Source organism: Haliaeetus leucocephalus, unplaced genomic scaffold (assembly GCF_000737465.1).
Source record: "Haliaeetus leucocephalus isolate CR32 unplaced genomic scaffold, Haliaeetus_leucocephalus-4.0 Scaffold1000, whole genome shotgun sequence".
NCBI lineage: Eukaryota > Metazoa > Chordata > Aves > Accipitriformes > Accipitridae > Haliaeetus > Haliaeetus leucocephalus.
The window spans coordinates 2055320-2078424 of NW_010973436.1; the positions used below are offsets into that span (position 1 = coordinate 2055320).

The 23105-nt window shown below is 49.5% G+C and overlaps 2 protein-coding genes across 2 annotated transcripts; both read right to left on the reverse strand.

Moving 5' to 3' along the window:
• Positions 1–1723: 1723 nt before the first annotated feature.
• Positions 1724–13066, reverse strand: PNPLA1 (patatin-like phospholipase domain containing 1). The gene is made up of 9 exons (XM_010584780.1): positions 12752–13066; positions 9656–9888; positions 8346–8411; positions 6784–6861; positions 6346–6406; positions 6121–6261; positions 5706–5805; positions 5118–5228; positions 1724–1832 (listed from the first exon to the last, which is right to left on the reverse strand). Exons 1-9 carry the CDS (start codon positions 12951–12953, stop codon positions 1724–1726), a joined length of 1101 nt encoding a protein of 366 aa, XP_010583082.1. The 5' UTR covers positions 12954–13066.
• Positions 13067–18347: 5281 nt separating this feature from the next.
• On the reverse strand, positions 18348–21326 carry LOC104842452 (apoptosis facilitator Bcl-2-like protein 14). The gene is made up of 5 exons (XM_010584782.1): positions 20609–21326; positions 19751–19885; positions 19307–19368; positions 18770–19033; positions 18348–18392 (listed from the first exon to the last, which is right to left on the reverse strand). Exons 1-5 carry the CDS (start codon positions 21324–21326, stop codon positions 18348–18350), a joined length of 1224 nt encoding a protein of 407 aa, XP_010583084.1.
• Between the last annotated feature and the right edge of the window lie 1779 nt (positions 21327–23105).

Below are 23105 nucleotides of genomic sequence, written 5' to 3' on the forward strand. Positions count from 1 at the left end.
CACCAGGTGAATTCGGCATAAATTATCTTGATGATGACTTTATGCTTTCATTGTCCAATGAATCCTGTCAGAAAGGTGAAGGGACCCTGCACTGGAAGCCAGAAACAAGAGTACTTCACTCCAGAGCCACATACCCTGAGGATGTCACTGAAGAGAATCCAGGGACCATCCAGGCAGCAGATGAAGTGGAAGAGGAAGCCCCACGCCACCTTCTCCGCCATAAGGAAGGTAGAGAACCAGGACTTCCTTTACCTCATCAGTTTTCATTAGCTAAGTGACACTTGCTCAGGGCTCTCACTGCCAAAAGAGGCTGTTTGAGTTTTTGCAGGCTCCAGTAGGTGAAAACATCAGGAATTGGAGAAAGTCCCCTCTTGGGTCAGCGGTTATTAGTAAAGCCTCATGCTGAACTTGTTTTGGGTGAGGATTGAGGACTTAGGCTGTGGCCAGGTCAGAAGGGGTCTTTGGAGAAGTAGCTCTTTCTATGAAGAAAGGCATTTACTCACCTTGCAAGGTAATACCAGGTTCTGCCCATGTATCATTTAATTAAGGGTCAGGGAAGGAGCAGTGTCTCAATGCTTAGAGCTGGGTTTGCTGTGCCAGGCAAATTAAAATTTCTACTTAGTAACTCTGGTGTGCAGCCATGTGTAAATACTTCAGTGCAAGAAAATCTTATTAAAACTGCAGGTAAACCTCTACCTGTATCATTTTTGAGCAACATAAGGCAGGTTTAAATCCAAAACTTCTCGTTTTCTGCAATCCTACGCAAAACAGTGTCCCCTCCCATTTCAATTTTGACATTGAAAACTGGTGAACCCTCAGCATTTCAGATTCCAGTTTGTTGTCTTGTTACTAGTGGAATACAAAGAAGTGTTTGCTGGAGTGTAACATTTCTTTAAATTTTATTTTTTATTTTATTTTTCTTTCGGAGTCCTTCAACATTTCAGAATTTGTCAGCTTAGGAAAAATTAGGCAGCTTTTCTAACATGATGATGGTTTAAAATGTTGCCAGATAGATTAAATAAAAAGTGAAAAAAGACCCAAATATTGTTCTGCTATATCTAGGAGGACCACACCAAATGAGGAATATAAAGGGGAAAGAACAGCACCATTACCATTCCAGATCTAAAAATAAAAGCTTGAAAAGCATAAAATGAAAGCAAAGACAACATTTCCATTGAAAACAAGACAACTCTACCTATGGGAAGAGACCCAATACAGAAATGCATGACACAGCGTTAGGCTATGCAGTTTGCTTCCATGCTTGCTTTTTTAAAGGCTTCATCAGTTTGAACTGCATGGAACTTTTGAAAGCAACATTGTAGGAACCAGTTTTCTTTGGGCATTGGGCAGGCTCTGGGCTATCAGGTGTCTGGGTCTCTGGTTTGCAGCTAGGCTGCAACATTTTTCACCAACCTAAGGTCACCTGTGGAAGGAGTCAAGACTCATTTGTTAGGCCAGAGAGCAGCCAAGAGGTAAGTCAGGGCTCTCAGTCTCCAGAGGAGAAGCACATCAGATTTTTCAGTTCTAGGAAGTAAAAGCCCTGATGATCTAGGCCAGGAAAAGGCTATTTTGCTGTTTATCTGCACAATCCTATAATATCAGTGGTTACCAAATAAGCAAGGGTATAAACCTGCCAACAGCTCACACTTGTTTTCCTGAATAAGTCAGAATGTCTCCAAAGGACTACTGCTGCGGTGGAGCCTGCACACCAGCAAGGCTCAGGCTAGATTAGCAGGTTAACCACAAGGATTTGCCTCTTTATCCATGTACCCACCAGGAGAGTTGCACCCTCCTTGGTATCTAGACTAGAAGCAGAGTCTGGCATAAAGCACCTGCAGCCAACAGCCAGAGACACAGGCAGGATTGGACATGTTTGTTTTCATTTGGCTCAGTTGCATGGATCATGCCCCAGGACTCCCCTTCCCACTAGATCTGCAGTGCAGTCTAGCTTTAGAGAGAGCTCCTGCTGACTTGGTTGTCTCCAAACTCTCATCCCATTCACCTGAGGCTTCGCATCTCTGCTAAGTTTGATCCAGATCAGGGCAAGCAACAGGACAGCAGTATAAGAACAATATTTTAAGGATATCAAAACCTGCTTATCCTATTACCCTCTAGACAACAGGAGGGAGAGAAGCAGCCCTGATCAGGTATTTGAATCTAGTTTGTCTCACAAGAACTTCCAGAAGTGTCTGTCAGATCGACCAACATGGTTTTACTCTGTTTAGGGCCATGCCAGCCACAGAAGAGCATTTCTGACCCCGCTGCTGCCTTTGGCTCTAGTTCATGTTTTAAAGAGAGAAAGAGCAACTTGCAACACAGCCTGCAGACAGACACCAAGCTGCACTGAAGAGCACACTGTGGCAGCAATGTCACCAGCACAGGCAGGGCCACAACCCCCCTTGTATTTTCCCCCACCCCCAGGTGATTCCCATGACCTGCCTTTAAAGGAGGCATTGCAGGCTGAAGACAGGATCTATTCCAGCTGGTTTGAACTGGGTGCAGCTGGATTTCCACGCTTGCTTCCCTAGGGGTGAAACAAGCTTCTGCATAAAGTGATTCAAAGAGCTGCCAAACTTTCCCTCTCTCCACTGCCTCTGGCAAAGCCTCCTTTTGCCATTAGCTCCAAGCTCATACAGAGGAGATAGCAGAAGGGGTGCTTGCTTGAAAAGGTGTGGGATTAATAAAGCAAAAGACAGCTGATTTGAGTGATGAGTCTTTAAATACTTTTATCTTAGCACATCTTTGCAGGTTTGGAGCAGGAGGGCTCTGTGCTGTGATTGGGTTTTTTTGGTTTGGGTGTTCCTTGTAGGCTGTTTTTTGTTAAAGTTATCAAAGTTTTACTAACTTTTTATGTTCAAGCCCCATGCCATGTAGCGGTAGGTGGGATGCACTGGGTAGCTCAAACTATGCTTCTGTTTGTGGCTGAGATTTGCAAACAAGTTTAGTGGATTTGGATGTCCAATTCCTATATGAGAATTTTATTTGGGGGATTTTAATTTGCATTTGAATAGGGATAGTGTTACTGCCTGAGGCTGACTGAAATTATTATATCCTGCCTGGAGGTGGTGGTGCTTGCTAGGAAGATTAGGAGCCTGGTAGAAGGGCTGTTGCAGAAGTGGGGCTGTCTGCCTGGGAGGGAAAGAAGTGCAGTATGAGCAAAACCAAATGATGGGCTGACTGGCCCTACTCCTGCCCAGGGAGCGATGAGTGTCTCTGTGCTCTCTCCACTTTGATCTGTGACAGGAACATAGTCACAGTTCATGAGCTGGTTTTGAGCAGCCCAGTTTTGGCTGCAGGGGTTGAGAGATGTAAATCCATCCAGGACGGAAGGAAGACAGGAGTAGGTTTTGATGGATCCAATGCAAATAAGCACCCAGGTTTCTTTTAGCAAGCTCATTGCAGAGAAATTATTCCCAGGTCAATGATTTCAACCAGAGATAGCAGAACATATTACATTATTCTTTCACTGAGCGTCATAGTTAACTTTAAATCTGTTTACATCAATGCAGCCTTCAGCTATTTCCCACATTCAAGCCTGCAGTCTCCAGGGCTCTTTGGACAAAACTTCCCTTTTCTCATTTCCCTTTGTGCAATTAAATAACCTGTTTTTTCAAATAAACAGCTTGTGCTGCTGTGATCCATTTGTTGCCCATCAGGAACCAACAAATGGGGGAGACTCAGCTGGGGTAAAGCCAATCCATCAGCCTCTGACGTGCAAAATGTATTTGGGATGATTAAGAGTGCTGCCAATTCATTCTACGTACAGACCAGCAACATGAGGTGTGTCTGCCTGGACCATACACTGTTTGTAGCAGCGAGTTACAGAAAATTGCATGAAAAGAACTAATGTATTTGTGAAATGTCAGCTTTTCCAGTGCAATAGGAGATGCAATCTGCAAGACTGTGGTACTTTGAAGGAGGGGGGGGGTAATCTTTAGGTTTCTCTATCCTTCTTCACAGCTGCAAATTCAGAGAGGTCCAAATGTGTGCCTACCTCCACTGGCAGGACAAGCAGGCCTCCGAGGGTGTATGAAGCTCAAGAATAAATAATTGGTAAAATCACTTCAGGGAACGGGACAAAAATTAGTTCCTGTCCAGTGTGATGCTCCCTAAGGCTTCTCTCTCTCTCTGTTTTCTATTTGATGAATCTCTCTGCAAGTTTTTGAGTGGGAGGAAAACACTTAAAATGTGGCATTTCCTGGCAAATCCTTGCCCTGTAATCTGCATTAAAGCAGGGTGAGGGATGCTGCTGGTGATCAGCAAGTGGAGTGGCTAGGGAAACTGGCGGCTGGGTTGTACATGCATGCAAGATGCCCAGTCTCCCCTACGCAGACTGCAGTTTGGTCACAGATGCAGCACCGCAGTGCTTTTCCTCGGCCGTCATGTTAAAGCTGATCAGTCCTGAGCAGGGAGACTGCAGCAGTAGCACTGGAAATAAAAACAACTGGCTTCCCAAGTGAAAAAAAAAACCACCCCCGAAAACCTCCATAAAAAACCCAGCAGTCATGCTGCCGTGTTAAATGAGCTCCGGTGTTGCCCACTGCTTCCCGGGGCAGCAGAACTACATGGCGTCAGAGACCCCCAGGGCCCATCCAGGGGGGTTACCTAAGGGAACAAGCTGGCAGTTAGTTGAGTCAGAGTCAATGAACCAACAGGGACAACTAGCCCCAGGGGCGTTTGATACTGAAGGGCTTTTTTGCAGCTGAGGAATTGTGTAGCTGCCTGCAGTATGAAATCATTCTGTGCAAGTCTTTTCACGGGCTGCACGTGAAGTAACTTCCAAGCAGGTTTTAGGGAGGTACGGCTTAAAAGCTATCTGTGTGACAAGTTAACTGCCTTGAATCCTTGAGAGTTTAGTGCCAAAACACCTTTCAGGATCTTGGTGAATGTGCGCCATAGGGAATCAGCACAAAGCTAGTTCATAGCTTTTTTCAGATGTCACTAAATAAATAATATCATGGGGACAAAAATTAGCTACTTCTAATGTGGGGTACTCCAGATTTGGAATTTTTAGCCACACTCAGCATCAGTGACTGATGGGTGAGGTTCCCCGGGCATTCCCTGCTCTGCAGCCTGCCCTCCCTCCACTGAGGGTCTGCATCCCCTGAGCATCTCACCTCCTGGCCACGGGTCTCTTAGGCAAACCAGGCACCATGGTTTGGAGGAGCTTCTGGAACCGTTTTACCACGGAGCTCATACCTTCCAGCAGCCCCCACAGCTTCTGCAGCCTGCAAAACCAAAATAAACAAGCCGAATTTAATGACTGGTAAATGCAGCAAAAGGGGGAGGGTGTTAATGGTAAATGCACACTGTACTACACTTTTTCATAACCAAGCAATCCTATGGTGTTCCTGCTAGCCATACCCACTCTCCCTAAGAGCTTGCCTTCAGGGAATACCAAATCGTCCTGCAGAGGAAGGGGATGCTGCTAAGCCTATTTATGCAGATGTGCATCAGGTTGCCCTGGTCCGTAGAAAAGGAGGGACTTGCCACCAGCCCGCACTGCCCACAGGCTGCCCCGTGTGTTTCCCATGGAGCTGCCATCCGAAGGATGCTACAGCCCATTGCACACCCCGACACTGGGCTTGCAGGGACGCCTGCGTGCCTTGTGCTAATCTTGCACTGTGTCCCTTCAGCTGTCTTGCCTGAAACTGCTGGTTTCTGTATCACTCTCGGCTTCGATGCCTCTATCAAGATGTTCTTACCCCTTCCTGATGAAAGCTGGCAGCCTGTATGGCTGCAACAGGACCTTCGACAGTGGATCCTGCAGTCCAGTCACCTGCTCCTTCCTCCACAGAGCCAAGCCTGTGCCCAGGAATGACAACAGAGAAGTAAATAAAGACCACTAATTAGAAATAACCCAATAAATGCAATAATTCCTCTTGTCCAGCAACTCTTGCTGCAGCTCAGCCTGTAGGTACTGAAGCCCAGGCCAGAATCCAGCTTGAGCTGCTCTTACAAAGCCTCTTTGCAAACGGCTACTACAGATCTAGAAATATTTACTGTAATAAATAACTCAATAATGTCTTAAATATAATACTGCTCCTCTCAAAGACTGCAGCAGCCCTCAGTGGCCCCAGCCACCCCCAAAACCCGAGATCAGTACCCCAAATCCTCTACCTGGCAGGAAGCAAGGAATCAGGCACTGTGGTACCCTTTTGCATAGGCTGGTGCACGTCCTGTTGGATTGTGCAGAGTCGTTCTTCCCACACATGCTGGCAAAGCGGAAATTGCCATCAAAGTAGTTAAAGCCAAAGGCATCTGTGAGACATGGAAAGAAAGGGCTGAGGTTTGCATGTGCGTCACGCTTCGAGGCTGCCCTTCAGGTCTTGGGTTGACACTTACTGTTCCTGTACAGAAAAAGGGCAGTGTCCTGGTAGCCTTGGGAGAAAATGTCGTTCAAGACCTGCAAGGAGAAACATTTGAGGTCACTAAAGAGCCCTCCATCCAGGCACTGGCAGGATCTCTCCAAGGCTGTTTGACTGTTGAGGGTTGGGATGGCCCATTCGGGAAGGTAGCAAGCACAAGTTGGTTTCCAACCACCAAAGCATTGGTCCTTTGCAGGTTGTCAAACCAACGTGGACCCAATCCCAGGCTGGCCACCTACCAGCAGTATCCACTAAAATGAGCACTGCAAAACCAGTGGGTACTGCCCCCTCCCGTTAAAAATTGATTAATTAACGAGGGAGATGATTGAACTGAACCTTAAAGCTTGGGAAGGCAGGTCCAGCATTAATTTGTTTTAACCAAAATGAAGCTGGGAAGAAGACCTGGTGGGCTTACCATGGCACTAGGTGGAAACAGAGCATAGCTAATCCTGCAGAGGTTTTCTATCGAGATCTGAATGCTGCCGTTGAAGATCTGGAAACAGAGGAAGATAGCGGGACAATCCCGTGGACAGATATCAAGCTCTCCCGTGAACGGGGACACAGTGATCACAGCTTCCTCCAAGCTGGAAACAGGCTGCAGGCCAGTGAATCCTCCATCAACATATCGCTGAGGGGGAAAAGCAGAAGGAGGATTTGCTTTGAGGATTGGTACAGTGTGCGTGTGAGTGCAGCGTCACCAAGGGGAAAGCAAGCAGCTGCAAAGGCAACATCTGCTGTGAACCAGTCCCAGCAAGTCCTCTCTTCCCACTTGCAACGGCATCTCTTCCCACCCCTTGCTCTTTATCCTGGCCTTTGCCAGCTCCTTCTGCTGCCCTGCCTAATGGCACCCAGCCGGCTCCTTGACCAGGTGCTGTAATCCACAGCAGTTATCAAAATAGAAATATAATTATTTTAATTCACAAAACTTTGTAAAGTTGTTTTGGCAGTCATTTGCCAATTCAAACATCACTGAATTTACAGTGTCGTATAAATTTCAAGTCCTGAGCTCAAGCAGTAGGGCTCCTGCATTTAATAATTGCCTGCAAATCCCTGGAGGATTACTCACTGGGCAAGGAAAATGTCATTTGCTCTATTCCAAAAGGAATCTGAATTTACCACCCACCTCAGTGGGATTTGAGGTTGCAAGGATTGCAGTTGTTTGAATTAAATGCTTGTGAAATAACAGCACAGAGGAGCCTCGTGCAGCAATACCGCTGAGCTCTGGGTCCCGCAAACTTCATGCACTTTGTGGGCAAGCCCTGCAGTCCAGGGTAAGCTGGAGATCTGACCTGACAGCCAGGTACAGACATCTGAGGACCAAATAGACTCAGTTGGTGCAGACCAACAAGGGTCAAGGAAAGATCCTAGCTCTATACCGGCTGCAAATCTGGTATCTTGGCTTTGTGGACTTTGGCACACAAGCAGGTCACCGTGCATCGGCTGCTCTGCAGTCCATCTGCACATGCTTCACCACCACGCTGCTGTGCTCCTCCTTCACTGAGGGTTAGCAACAAGCCAGCCCGAATTTGTTGACTTCACTGCGGTGTTTCTCAGAGTACAAATATGCACATGGTTGGGGGAGGATCCTCCCACGAACTTTTGGTATTTCAGCCATGCATGTCTGCACCTGAGCTAACAGAGACATCTGCACTGCAGACAGATCCTGCCCAGGATAACTGGATTGTGTGTCAAAGTCCCGAGTGTGGGTGTTCTCTCCTCTCACTTTGGAGATCTGCAAGGCAAGATCTGGTCATCCAGGCTCTGTCCATAGGCAAAGCAGGAAAGGGCTCTCCAGATGGCAATTCCACCCAGCTATCTTCTTAGGATGGGATGAAGAACAAGCTAAAAGGCTTTATCATCCTCCACTAACTAAAGAAGCAGCCTAGACATATAGATCCCTTTCTGCTCAAGGGAATGTAAGTTCAAACCCAAGAACATGCTGCTGGGAGAGTATGTTTTATTGGAAATATCACTCACCACACCTCGGTAGGATGGAGGGATGAATCCACAGTAGATAGGAAGAAAGCAGCTGCAGAGGAGAGCCTGGGGGAGGAGAGGGATTGCAGAAGTAAATGTTCCTGTCAAAGTTGTCCTGGACAAAAGCTGTTGACTGGGTGCCTGCACATTCAGGCTTGACAAATCATCTGGAGCCAGGCTGAACTTTGCACTTAACTGTGTCAAGAAGAAAAGTTTCAAGGGGAAAACATCTCATTTCAATAAAGTTGAAACACTTCTCTTGAGAAGGGCATAGCACTTTGGTTTTTACTTTTATAGCTGCCGGCAATATTAGAGTTGTATATCTATATATCACTGTCCAAACACTGCCCTTTGATGGTGTCAAGGTGAAGCTTTGGGGTCATTTTTCATATTTGCGGGGTTTTGGACAAAACCAAGACATCCTCACAACGCATTTTCATTCTGCTGGGATTTGTCAATGATGAAGCCACTGCTGGGCTGTTTGCAACCACTTTCCATCAATCTCATCAGCTGGGAATGAGTATCCTGGGCTCCTGGGTTGACCTAGGGCAGGCACCATGGGGTGAACTCCAACATCTCCATGGACTTGCCATCCTCTGCTGTCTCCCTGGGACAAGCAAGCCCACAACCTCATGGTCAGCTCTGTTAGGATTTGCCCTGGGATTCTTTCCCCAGCAGGTAATTTACTGGTTAATCAGCTGCTTGTTGTTTGGCAGCACAGATGCTTTGTCCAGCTCTTTCCTCCCAGGAAAGTGCTGAGGCAACAAGGAAAATTACTGCCAGTGGGACTTGGCTGAGGAGACACCTGTCCAGAAAGCTGAGAGGTCATGTTAGCGTTAACCCAGCTTTTTGCAAAGAGTCATTAGCCCAGGGAAGTGGTTGAGTCACCATCCCTGGAGGTATTTAAAAGCCATGCAGATGTTGGCACTTAGGGACGTGGCTTAGTGGTGGACTTGACAGTGCTAGGTTAACGGCTAGACTTGAGGATGTCAAAGGTCTTTTCTGACCTAAATGATTCTGATTCTATTAGAGCTGGCCAACATGCTGGCATCAGCATTTGGAGGCTGGAAACAAACCTGCTTTTTTAGCATTATTTATTCCTGCCTGACTCTGGACCTAACCACATCTTCCTCCCTCCCTCCAAGCCTCACGGAGCTCACTGTGGTGGGACCACAGCTCTGGCAAAGCTTCCTGATACTGTCCACATCTTGGGTAGAAAACAATGTAGTTAAAGTCATCAACGCTTAGCTACCTCCACCCCGAGCAGTAGGTAGGGATCTTCCTACAGCATCAGAGGAAGGTCCCTTTACCTGAATGAGCTCCTCTTTTGAGCTGAACTCAGAGGCCATGACATTTTGGCCATCCACCACCCGCGTGAGAGAGATGTGCAGCCGCCCCGAAGCCAGCTGGTAGGAGTCCTCTGGTAGCATCTGCTGTAAAACAGTCTTGATATTTGCCAGCAAGCTGCACTTGGGCGAGAGAGGGCCCAGGATGGTTTTCCTGACTTCCTTTGCCATGGCAAAGAAAAATTCCTTTAGGTCATCTGACACAGAGGGTAGGGGGAAAGAGAGAGAGAAAGTCAACATCCCTGCTGCCTTAACAGTTACATTTCTGATCCTATTTTTAACACTCCTCACAAATAAAGCCTTTTGCAGCCCCTTGCATGACCCCAGGATGATACTGCTGCTACCATGGGGGACACTGTGGCAGGACGGAAAGGGGAAGATCACCCCCATGATGTCCTCAAAGGACTACATATTGCTGAGCATGACCCCACAGGTGAAATCCCTGTCTGCGCCGGAGATGGGTGCTCAAGATGTGCCTGGCTGGGGATTAGGGAAAGGCACCAAAGAGCCCCGGGAAGGGGGAGGATGCAGGTGTAGACACTGAGTTTTCGGTGCCAATGTGACTTGCACAACACGTTCCTGCCTTCCACTTCTGATTTTGCGTGAAAGGCAGACCCCCACCCCCTCTGCTTAGGGCTTTCCTGCAAGCCAGGCACCCTGCCTCCACCGTGCTGGGACTCCCCGCTCCTCTGAGCTCCCCCAGTGACCTCCCAGCCAGTGTTAATAGTCATTACATGCGTCTGCACATCACAGAAGCTGGATTAAAGGAGCAGAGCTGCAGAGCCTCGGCTGAGGGCTCAGGAGACACTAGGTTTTAAAGGCTGTGCAGTGACGGGAGGGAAGAGGGGTGCAGGAAACCCCGAGATCAGCGTTTTCCCAGGGAGAGAGCTTGGTTCCTTTGCTGAAATGGGCAGCTCACTTGGGGGAATACCCCACCTTGGGCAGTTAAACTCTTACAGCAAAAAGCTTATCTGGCTCCCCAGTGCTGCAAAGAGCCATCCTTGCGTCTGGGTGGGCTCCCCGGGACCCTGCACTGGCATGAAGCTGCGGGCTTGCCTTAGCACCGTGGCTTTGTAGGGGCAAAGGTTTCCGGGCTGTCTCGTGAGATTGCTTTAAAAGCACGGGCAGACAGGTGGATCAGATGGAGTGTCCCGAAGACAACTGGAGCAACACAGGTATTAAGAGGGGTTATAAATGTTTGAGCAGATGTTCAGGCCATGTGGCGTGATGATTAATGCTTGGTGGGTTCACGCAGGGTCCTCAGGGATGCCAAAAGAGCCAGAGACACCCCAGGCAGGTGATGCACCCACCAGGCACTGTCTGGCTGCTCTGTGTCCTGGAAAGGGAGGAAAACCTGGAAAACTGCCCGCAAGCTGCCAGGTAGGGGGTGAGAGCCAAGCCCAGCTTTGGGAGCTTTGGCTCAGGGGGAGCGAGGGATGACCCTGACATGCAATGCCGTGACCGTCCCCACCTGCACCAGGTTGCTGGTGAGAAGCATGTGCCCAGAAGGTGACCTGTGGGGTGGCAGAGGACAGCCTGGCTCAGAGAGCCCAGAGCTCCGCACCCAGCCTAGGTCAGGACAGGGACCAGGTACACGACTGCAGCCACTCCATGGGACATCCCTTCAGGAGCCAAGCACACCTTTAACCCTCTTTTTGCCCCAATCCTCCCCCATGTGAACTTGACAGAGTTTGTGCCACATTCATTTTCCTTATTAGAAACCCAACCAAAGTCATCACTACCCAAAAGGTCTTTTCTTCTCCTGGGGAAGGTGTTTTGGGCCCAAGATCCTCTCAGCACCTCTAAGTGGTTGGTGTCGCCCACCCCCAGTGAAGCAGACCTCCATTTCAGTGCTGGTGCCCACAGAAAGAGCAGTTACCAAACTGGTTTATACCTGCTGGACAGCCTCACCTCCATCCAATTACTCCAGCATGAGGAATCAGAGAGGAAAGTTTTGGGGCCTTTGCTGATTTGTAGAGGAGTTCATACCCTTATGGACAGAAAGGTTCCTTTCTGCTTTGTCTAAATATATTTGCCAAAGTTTTGAATTATTTGTAGATCCAGCAGAGTGGTTCTAGCATCCAGCAGAGGTTTCAGGAACTGCACGTTTCCTCCCTGCTTCCTCCATCATTATTTGGACCCTAAAACCCCCGCTCCTCCTAAATGTCCCCATTGCTTGAAGCAGGGCATGGATCAGCCTTCAAAGACTTAGTCTTGTGTACACTTGTTTACCCATGGACACTAATTGGAAATATTAGAGGATGTGATTATTAAAAGTGGATTAACTGCTCTGAATTAATTCTACACATAGATGATCTTATTGCTGGGGGCCCTGTTTCCACATTATCTAAAGAGGTTCAGAGTAAAACCTCTTTTGCAGCAATAAGAGAAACCCCAGCTCCGGGCTGGAGCGGGGACTGCTGTTCTCCCGGGAATGTCCTACTGACGAGCCCTTGAGCTTTTGCCAAGGGGAAAAGTGCTCTGCTATCTGGAAACGGGAATCGTGCCACATCTTCCCTTGTGCTGGGAAGGTTGAGTGGGATAACCCAAAGCAACATGCAAACAAACAGGGCTGTCAGCTCTAGAGATACCTGCGTGACTGCCACTCATGTCCCTTTGTAGCTAAAGATGCCAAGGGACCTGATACATAGGGGAGAAGGGGGCTTTACATGGGTGTATCCACCTACTGTGGCCATGTAGACTTGCTTTGGGACATATCTCAGCACTCCTTAGACCTCGTAGCAGAAGAGAAGGAGATCTGCTCCTTCAGCAGGAGCAGGAAAATGAACCAATAAAATACAGGTACGTCCAGATTTACCCATGCAGTATCTACCTGACCATCTGAGATAACATTCAGACAGTAATAACTGGCTTTTTCAGCTCACACCACCCAAAATTGCTGCCAAAAGTGGCAACATCTGCAGATTTCTTTTATGCCTTGTGAGTGATGTGAGTTACACCAGTATCACATCCCCACTGGTGTTTTAAGGCATTAGTTCTCTATTTCTATTTTGAAATAAAAAATCGATAGTAAGGAAATCTAGGCAGTAATTGTCTTACCGAGGCTGACACCGCACACCACGGCGGCGGCGATGAGCGAGCCGGCGGACGACCCATAGACCTTGCACGCGGACTTGAGGAGTTCGGGAGCCAGCTCCAGAAGGGACTGCACCACTCCAACCTGGTACAGGACGAGAAAGCCACTGCCCGAAAAGGAGAGCGAGAAACGGGTGCTCGAACCCCGGAGATCCCCCTCAGCCATCTTGAGATCAAATTGGCGTATCTGGCTCGATGGTTGTCTTTTTTCACCAGGTGAACCTTGAGCTCTTTTCTCCTCTGCTTTCTCCAGGCTTGTCTCTGGCTGCAGAGGAGTCCAGAAGATGGATTTTCTACCTCCTTTTATGACAGCTCCCTGAGGCGTTTAGTTTCACGAGCTATTTTAATTGCTGCCTGTGCTAAAAACAGAATTTTTCCCCTGATCAAAACAGCTCTTGTAATCCTCAACCACAGCCAGCTCAGATGCTCAGGGCTGCATCAAGGCTCACCTTTTATACCAAGTGATCTGAAGTGCCCTGGGACCCCTCCCAGAAATGGTCCCCGCATTACTGTGGCCGTCACACTTGGATACATCCATGTAAAATTTCCTCTTTGCTTCATGCTTTCTTCATCAAGGGTGTTTTCCTAAATAGGATTTTCCATCAATCCCAGCTTAGGCACAGCTCAGTACCGAGTGAGTGGAGGCTTGTATAAGACACTTAAAGCCAGAGGGTGTTACACAAGGGGTGGATGCAGGGCGTTATGTTGGGTTAGGTTTGGAAATATTACTTCTACTTGCTCCCTATTGAAAGAGTTTTGTCCTTGTCTGATTCTTGGATATCCTTTGGGGGGGGGAAACAGGGAGCTGGATTTGCTTTTCTCTTCCCCCACTCCAGCACTGTGCTCTGTAAAGCCCCAGAAGGATGCCCACAGCAGCACCGTGTTCCCCGAATCTGGGGTTACTGAACCAAAATCAAACTGCCTTCAGGCTGTCTTCATTGGCTGGGTGATAATTAATAAACAGGGAGAAATTCAGTAGATTTCTAGTGCCTTTTCAGCCTTAATAACCTAATGCTGCTGCCAACATGCAGAACAAAAATTGCCATCTTAAACAGATGTATTTTTTAAATATTACTAAATACTCTGTTGCTTATGTTGTCCAAATACATACAGCGTGCACACTATATAATGAATATTACGTATGTTGTTACATTCAAGGTTGTATATACATACAGAACATGGGCATGTATATAGTAACAGACAGGCTGAAGGAGAGATCTTTCACTCACCGTGTTGGTGCACCAGCCTGGCCAGGACAGTACAAGAAATTAGAGGACAGTCCCAGCATCCTGATGCAACCTTTGCAATGCTGTTTCACCCCAAATTTTCCTATGTTTTTCCTTGGCCTCTCCAGGCATTGCTGGGTCCCCACGACAAGAATCGTGTCCTGTGCGATACCTGGGGGCAGACAGCCCCCACCTTTATGTGCAAAATGTCCTGGGTTGAAGTTTCCAGCAACCCTGGGTTGCTGCCCATCAGCAGGTGACCGTTGCCTGCAAACCCCCCAGATAAATGTCACTCGGCATGGCCAAGGCTGTCCTCAGCGGCTGCTGCCTGGACAACAGGACAAGCAAGAGCAAGTTGGCAGCTCAAAGATATATTGAAACAAGATCTCAGCTATCCCGGAGGTGAACGACTGCTTGAATTAGGGCATTTGCATGTGACCATGTCCTGCTGTAGATAAACAGCCTTACTGCATTTGGTCTTCTCATTTCTTGTCTTTCCGTTTGATGTTGGTTTTACATTATGCCCTCATTGGGTGAGTCTCCAATATGTTCGAGCCTCTCCATCAGCCCTCTGGTGATACCCGAGCTGTGTGATTCATGCCACTGTCTCCTCCAGCCCTTGGGAAAGCAAATGCCTTCATTTAAAGAACCTTCTTCCAGCACTAGCAAACATCTGCAGGTAGAAGAAGGGCAAAAGTTATAATCTCTCACTGTGACTGGTCTGAACACGCAAGTGCATCAGAAGTACATGAGTGTTTGCATGCTGGAAGAAATTTTTTCCATGTTCTCTGTGCAGTAACTGCCAATTATGGGCATCAGGCCCCTGGGGAATCCAACAGGCATTGCATGGAAGAGGCCTAGGATGCTCCTGCTTCGCTCAGCACTTGTACCTCCTCAGGCGAGCCCAGCCCCAGCTGCCAAGCTTCAGGAAAGGTCTAAACAATCCCATGGGACCTGTGGGATCACGTTTCTCTATGCAGTGCAAGGCACAAGGACAGTTTTCCCATAGGAGCTGGACTTGCCACAAAATGTGGTGCTCCAGAAGCACTTTGTGAGTGCAAACACCGGCCAAGCTGAGCTGGGAGATGTTCTCCCCCCAGACTCTCCTTCGGGCATCTCGTAATAGTTTCTTCCCTTGCAGCTGCCATGAAGTAACGTATTTAATGGGATTTTCCATTCCCAGAGCCAAATGATGAAGGACGGTGCGGTGGCCACAAAAAAGCCATTATCCCTGCAAGAAGACAAGTGAGTAGCTCCGTGGGGAGGTGCACAGTGAATGTGAGAAGGTCCCTAAGAAGGAGAAAGCCCAGCAAACAGCACAGCTCCATGCCAAGGCAGGGCCAGCCCCAGGAGAGGGGCAGGGGAGGCAAGGCAGGATGGACAAGAGGACAAGTGTCCATGCACAGGGAAGGATGGAGATGCCCGATCTGGCAAGAGGAGGGCAGCACCCCAAAAGCCAGTAGCTCAGACCTGCGAGGACTTCAGGGCATGCCCAGACACCCCGGGCTCCCCTTGGGATCCTCAAAGCCCAGGAGAAGCTGGGCTTTGGGGACACACCTTGGGTGTCTGCCAGCCGAGGGGGTGCACAGCCACATCACAGCATTACCCACAAATTGCTCTGTCCTGTAATGAATTACGGGGGGCTTCTCAAGGCAGCAGAGGGTTGCAAAATCTGCCCTGCACCCTCATCTGCTGCCAACACCGATGCCCCGGGACAGCATCCCAGGAGACAGCATCCTCCCTGGCCCGGTGCCACAGTCCCGTGAGATGAAACCTTGTCATCATCCTCTTAGTGACAGCGAATTTTGCATTAATTGGCTCATTAAGTGCCAGGCTGATTTTCTAAGCTGCCCTCCCCCACCTGGCACTTGGCAAAGCAGGATTAGTGGGGACTAATGACTTTGGAGACGCAAGATCCCAGAAGCAGCCTGAGATGCTTTCAGGAGAAGGCCCCCCGACTCACCCTGAGCACTGGGCGGGCAGGGGGCTGTGCAGGGCGCCGGGCTGCTTTTTGCCCAGGCAGGATCAGTGCCCAGATGGCTGGTGTCTGTGATCCCAGGGATTTTCAGGCGAGGTGATTGCTTTAGCTGTTTGAAGCCGCAGCAGGGCTTTTAGGGAAGGATGAAGGTAATACCGAGAGTTGGAAACCAATCAAAACCCCAGGGTTAATAACTTGCCCTTCTTTAATACTTTCTGAATGTCTTCAGTGGCCACAGGAAATCAGGGTCTCAATTTTATAACTAAGAGATAACCAAGATGCTGGAGTTGCTCACAAGAAGGGACCTGGGCTCCAGGAGCCGCCAGCCCTGGGGTGCTGCACTAACGGCAGCCGTGGCTGCTCCCATCCTCATCCCACTGTGCCGCGCTGGGGCAGCATCCCTGCTTTCAGTTGGGTTATTCAGGACCAGGAGCCCGTTGTGCAAAGGGATGTGCAGGTTTTGCTCCTTGTTTCGCCAACACCGCTGCCCCAATGGGTGGGGAAACGTCCAGCGATCACAGAAGGAGGATATTTGATTCAGCCATGGTATTGGGAAAAGCGCAGAAGGAAATGGGAGAGATTAGTTGTTTTTCTCACTGGTGTTTTGCCTGGCAGACACATCCCATGCGCCGAGGGAAGATGATGTCCTCCAGGAAGTCAGCAAGGAGACAAAATCCTTTTCTGCTCCATGCAAATCCCAACCCACACCTGGCACTGCATGAGCTCACATGCAAAACAAATAGGAACATCGCATGATCCTCCTGCCAGGCCCCCACCATGTCCCCAACACCAGCTCGCCCTGCCCCGGTCACAGCCCCAGCACAGTCCCCTGGGCTCCAGGCAGGGGACAGGAATCTCGTGATGGGTGCAAACACACAAGAGCGGCTTCGGTTTCTCCTGCAGTAGAAGTGTCCCAGCTTGGTTCCCGGCCAAAAGGAAGCACGGTGCTGGTGCTGTGCTTGTTGCTGGCACCACCAGGCAGAAACCAGGAGTGGGGTTTGATGTTTTCACAGTCCTAATTACCCTGGGCCAAATTAGACAGAGCCCCTGCAAGGTATTCCCCTCCTTGGGGCTTTTCGGCAGCCGGTGATTCAACCCTTTGTGTCTCTATCAAACATTTCCTCAAAGGCTTTGCAAACAGGGGATGTTGATCTGCGTGGGGAAGGGCTGCTTCCTTCTTACAAGGGCTCTACTTCCTCACTTTATTTTACTTCAGGTTTTTGAAGGACTGAAAAGATCAGATCCTCCAGGAGAGGAGGTTCTGGTCAGACATGGGTTGTCACTGGTGGCCCACAGGGGACCATCACCCCATGCATGGCACTGACCCAGACCCACAAGGTTTATTTGTCACCATCATCACCTTCAACCCATTAGATCATCCCACCTCTTGCCCACTGCAAGCCCCAAAATGTTGTCCTCTTCACCCCAGGCTGGGTCCAACCCTGGTAAGGGAGATGCTCCTGCTGGTGCAACCGAGCTGAGCGCTGGCAATCCCCCACCCAGCCCCAAGCTGCCTTAATCCATGTCCCTACTTAGGGGTCTGGGCAAAGATTAGCTGGGAACATTCCCAGAGATTAGGGTTTAATCGCTTTGACATTTCACATCTTCTTAGACCTCATAGGTGAGACCCCAGCAGCTGTAAATCCCCTTAGTCCTCGAGGGAGCGACAGCGAGGGCAGCTCCTGTGCCACTCGGGAACAAGCTTTACCCAGTTCTTGGTGTCAGATCAAGCTGCTTTGGCTAATAAATCTCCTGCTGGATAGGGAACAGCTATAAATAGTAAAAAATGGCAGGACCACACCATGTATCTGCTGTAAGACTCCCTTTGTGCCACTTGGCATCTGGCTTGAAAGGAGCAGCCCACAACAGCTGTAGCAAAGCAAATGTTATTCTATGTATAACGGCCATACGCATCACCCATTAGACAAGCCTGACTGTCATTTAGGGACCAATTTATTTGAGTTTTAGGGTTTTTTTCCTGAACTGGACACTTGGCTGGCAGCAAGAATTATGTCATACGTTCACAGATATGCATAGAAAAGCAGGTAAATAAATACACATACACAAATACAAACAAACCATGAGGTTCAACACATGCACTTGGTGACAGCTAAAATGCAAATACAGGGTGAAATTTGTGTTTTGTTTGATTTACAGACTCTTTGCCCCCAGCCTGGTGGATTTTAAGCATTTCATGCTGCTATGGCTACCGCTGTCATTTTCCTTAGAAGATTTTAAATCCACAGCTCAGAAAATCACTCCACATCCAGGTCACCAACAGGGACTGCCCCCCCCCCATCAATAAATCTGCATTCTTGGGTTCCCAGGCACCACAGGCCCTTCGGAGCAGCCGATGTCAGTCCGGGCTCTCACAGTTGTCTGTGGTGAACTTTTCTCTGTTCTGCTGAGACAGAAGAAAACATCCGTGAGGTCCCTTCCCAAACTGAGCTGGTGTTACTGGTCTTCTAGATGGGTTTAGGAGGCAGTTCTCCCCGAGGAAAGCTGTGCTTACAGCAGGCTGCAGCTATGCCATGCACTACGGGCCATCTCCCGGCTGCAAAGCAAGTCCTGCTCCTTGTGTGTGCGTGGGCCATGCTCATGTTGGAGGAAGGCAAAGGCAGCCCAAACAGCACGGAGCAAGACCCAGCACCTGGTCTCCCCCCCGGTATAAGCCAGCATGACTGCTACCCACCCAGGTCTGTTGATCACCCTAAAACTAGACCACTTGCCCTAACTTGCTGCTGGAACCTCAGCCCCAGACTCGGTCCTCCTCCCTACCTGGAGAATTTTGCCGTAGGACAAGGGTGCAAATGAATCTTCCAGGTAGCGGGTGCCGAAGCCCATGATCCTGTTCACTGCCTGGTTGCAGATGCCCGCCACCTTGGCGGTGAGGTGCACTGTGAAGGCAAACTGGATCTCTTGGGGGTTGGCATCGGGTCTGCTGGCCGTCATTTCCTTGCGGACGTAGGCATCAGCCAAGTTCTTGAAGGAGCTGTAGGACATGTTTCTGAAGAACTTCTGTAGCCGTGCATCCTCCTTCACCTGGTTAAGAAGCAAGTGAATACATGTTATGAGTAACACGGTGTGTCATCCTTGTGTTGATGCCTGCACTCCACACTAGGATTGCAGTTGAGGGAGGACAGGCAGACAGCCATGCTCACACCCAGTCATGGAATTAAAAGATGCCATTTCGTTGATTTCACTGAGCATTTCCCCGCACTAGGAAAATCAATGGTGTTGCTGTATTTTACAGTAGTACAGAGCTTGGCCCAAATTCCCTCGACCCCTTCCAGCTGACCGCGGCTCTCCTCTCACCTGCCTGTCCAGCTCATCTCCTGCACTCTGGAGCAGGGCAACGATTCTCCGGATGGCTTCATCTGCAGAGAGATATCCCACATTATCTCCAGCCCTTTCTCCAACCTTCACACCCAGATGCTCTGTTTACTCCCCAGGAAAAATTCCCTGAGCGATGTTTATCCACCTCCATTCCTCCAAAAGCCATTTCAGCCTATTGCCAAGTGCCTTGCTACATTCAGCCAGGAAAAACACCCTCCTGCCTTTGAATTTCTTTCTCCCCAAATCAAGCCCTGATGCTGAAAATCTCCCCCAAAGTCTTCATATGACAGTTGGGTCACGTAAACCCCTGGGTTAGGATCAAAGCAGGGTTTGGGTCCCGTGCAGGCTCTGCACGGGGACAAGTCTCGTGCACATGTTTTCTATATGTGCCAACGATGAATCGCTTGCAAGGGCAACACTCACCAACACCATCGGTGCTGGCTGGCCGTGGTGGCTCCCCACATCCATGTGCTCTGCTCCCCTGGCTCTCGCTGCCCTGCACAATCAACCCGATCTCTTCCGAGACTTGTGCATAGTAACCATCGGACTGCTCCACGTCTGCTGAAAGAAAAACATGTATTCAGAAGCAAGGATTTTTTTTTTTTTTTTTTTTGGCCATTGATTGAAAGGGAAAAGCAGCCGCAGCAGTGACTGCATCCACGTGGTGCTTGTGCCCACCCCGGATTAGTGCATACCGCGGGTGAATGACGGGGCTGCGCTCTCTGAACCATAACGGAGCGGCTGCAACTTGCCCTGGATCCACCAAAGTTTTGTGGAAATCCCCTCACCGGCTTTTCAGCAGGGGAAGGGCTGGGGCAGGGACGGGGGTGTCCCACGGGCTCTGCCGGCTGCGCCGGCTGCCTGCACCCTTCCCCACAGCAAATCGATAGCAGCTTAACATTGGCCCTAGAGCAGCTTAGGATTTAATCTCAGGTCTCGAATGCAGATTTAAGCTAAACCACCATGTCATTTGTTTGCCAGAGGGGGAAAACCTGTGCTTGGATGGTTACTGCCGAGCAGCTGGCTTGGGGTAACTTGCTGCGCTCACATGCTGAAGCAACGACATGTGGTCAAGCACAGGCAGATTGACCCTTTCCTGGGGCAGCAGGTTGAAATTGGAGTCCCCCAAACCTATCCCAAACCCCAGAAACCACTGGGACGGTGATGCTTAGGTTAGTTACCAGCACTAAACACTGTAGCTTTCCCAAAAGAAGCCCAACGGAGGTCCCGTTGATAGTAGGGTTGGGTTTGGGTCAGGGCTAGGGGTGGTGGGGGTCCCACCTGGTGTGGCTGGCGCCTGGACATGCCGCAGGGGAAGGCAACTGGGTCGCTTGGCCCTTGCCCCGGCTGCCATCTCTCCCCGCTCCTCCTCTGTGTGCTTCTTGAAGGAGAAAACCCTCTTGAGGCTGGGTCTTCTCTTTGGAGCTCTGCCCAGTGGCGGGGATGTGCTCAAGTCCCCTCCGAGTCTTTTAGCCCCTTCTGGTTTGGAGCTGTGAGGACCTTTGGCATCTTTCTCCTTTGCTTTTTGCCCTGTGTTTTCCTTCTGGTCCTCAGGGCTCCTCTTGAAGAGGAAATTTAAGAAACTTTTGAACCAGGTGCGTTGGGCTTTGCCATGGGAAGAGTTTTTTGTGCTTTTCCTCTTGGGCTCCCGCTCCTCTTTAGGGACCTCCGCGTGAGCTTTGCTGTCATCGTCCAGAGCCTCATCCAGGTCCAGTGCTTTGGGTCCCTCCTCCTGGTCCTTCTTGGGGCCGAGTTTGGCACACGAATACTTGCAGAAGTCACTTTTTGACCGTTGCAGCCCACCTGACTTCCTCCCTTGCCCTCCAGCTCTCTCCTGAAGCATTTTTTTGGCCACCGGTGAGTTTTCGCAGCAGCTCAGAGAACGCCTGACATAGATCTCCAGCACTTTCTTGGCCCCTTGCCTGTCCAGTGACAGAATCTTGCCCGATGGCTGCCTCCCCACGTCCCACCGAGGCTTCTCCGCAGCCAGAGCCCACATGTTGCTGCAGAGAAAAACAACAGAAAAACTTTCAGCCTGATTTTTTGCTTTCCTCAGGATGATGCGCAGTCAGGTTGGGCATGATGGAAATTGCCCCCATTTTGGTACCCAAGGGTGCTTTAGGTGTCCGAGACTGTTTATGTTCGCAGTAAATGATCAACCACTTTTATAGTTGTTATCTGAGTGCTCCTTACAGGCTGCACACGCAAGGTTTTACAATGGGCTATAGACACCGCTGATAAAGGAAGCGAAACTGAGGGGAGGGTGGAGACGAGCTGGGCACCTCTCAGAGGGAGAGCCTGATTATCATATAGAGGGTTTAATCCAGCAAGGGTATCATCCAGATACCGTGGTGCTGTATCTTCCTATTGCAATGTGTTCCCGTCCTACGATGACAAACTACACGCCAGGAGCACAATCACCCCAATGAATTGTGCAACCCAGATTTTTTAGTAATTCCCCGCTTGGAGCACCCAGTCCCTGCCTTTCCCATCGCCCTTCTTCTCTACATTTACAAGCAAAATTAAATAGAAGATGCTGCTATTGAAAAAACAGAGAACTGTGCCTGTGCCTTGTGCTGGCTCTACTTCCAAAATCAATTTCACCCTGCAGAGAATTACACCTAAACCAGACTTTCTCCACCACTGGACAGCACACAGGAAGCCAACACCAAAATCTGGCACGCTTGGGTATACAAACCACCCTGGAGCCGGGCATCAGCCTCTGCTCAGTCTGGATGAGCATCATCACAATGCACAAGCACACCCACCCACACCAACTTGGCCTTTTTTTGGATCAAGAAGGCAAGTTTCCTTCATCCAAGCCAACACCAAAGCCACCCGACCACCCGATAACAAATCATTCATCTAGATTTAATCACAGCAAAGCAACAACCCCCCTCCTACTTTGATTCCAGCACATTGGCCACATCATTCTTTATTTGCTCTTTTGATATTTACCTTTCCATCAGTATTTCTGCCCTTCTGGACATATGTCAAGACAAACTCCTCTGCCACGGGCACTGAGGGTTGTCAGGCTCTCCTGGGAGGTGCCTTTTTTATAGCTGAGGCCAGTGACTGACTAAGTCCTATTTTTAGCAGCCATTCAGGTAGGAGAGCGGCCAGTGCTTCCGCCTGGGATCCCCGATATCACCTCCCTCGTGGTGGAAAACCAGCAGGTGTGAGTTTCGCCGGAGGAGAAAACAATTTCCTTATGACAAATAGCAGCAAAACAGCATAAAAATCACCTGTCACCTGGTGTAAGCACTGGCCTTTGAAACCTGCTATCTAGGCCATCTGTTTAGCATTTGGTTTTGGTTTGGTTTGGTGTTTTTTTTAATGGGGTGTGATAACATGTATGGGCTTTTCTGGGTTGTTTTTGTAAAGAGAAGTCATAACTTTCTCAGATAAATGGGGTTTCAATGCAGCAAGCAGATTGCCCTGCTCACATCCCAGGAGCTTTCGGGAAAGGGGATGTTGGTGGCTGTTGTGGGACCGCAGACACTCTGGGGCACGCTGCCATCAGGTTTTTGCCTAACACTGAGCATGGCTGAGCTGCAACATCCTTGAAACCCACCCTGGGGTCCTTCAGACAGCCCGCGCACCCACCCTAAAACACGAAACAGGACCAGCTTCATGACCCAAATCCTGTGCACCCACATGGCTCCCACTCAGCCTTGCCCAGGGGCAGAGCATGTCCCAGGGTCAAACCTGCAAGACAGATCTGTACATCCCAACACCTACAATCTGCCCCTGGGCCAAACAAATCTTCTTACACCTC

Bases quoted from the DNA above. Each gene is read 5' to 3' on its own strand.
- PNPLA1 (XM_010584780.1), bottom strand. From the start codon at position 12,953: ATGGCTGAGGGGGATCTCCGGGGTTCGAGCACCCGTTTCTCGCTCTCC. The intron at 8,412-9,655 runs GTAAAGGGACCT...CTCCTCCCCCAG, and splicing joins CAAAAGAGGAGCTCATTCAG to GCTCTCCTCTGCAGCTGCTT. The intron at 6,262-6,345 runs GTAAGTGTCAAC...CATGTCTCACAG, and splicing joins CCTTTTTCTGTACAGGAACA to ATGCCTTTGGCTTTAACTAC.
- LOC104842452 (XM_010584782.1), bottom strand. From the start codon at position 21,326: ATGTGGGCTCTGGCTGCGGAGAAGCCTCGGTGGGACGTGGGGAGGCAG. The intron at 19,034-19,306 runs GTGAGAGGAGAG...CTTCTTAACCAG, and splicing joins GAGATGAGCTGGACAGGCAG to GTGAAGGAGGATGCACGGCT. The intron at 18,393-18,769 runs GTAGGGAGGAGG...CTGTCTCAGCAG, and splicing joins CCTACGGCAAAATTCTCCAG to AACAGAGAAAAGTTCACCAC.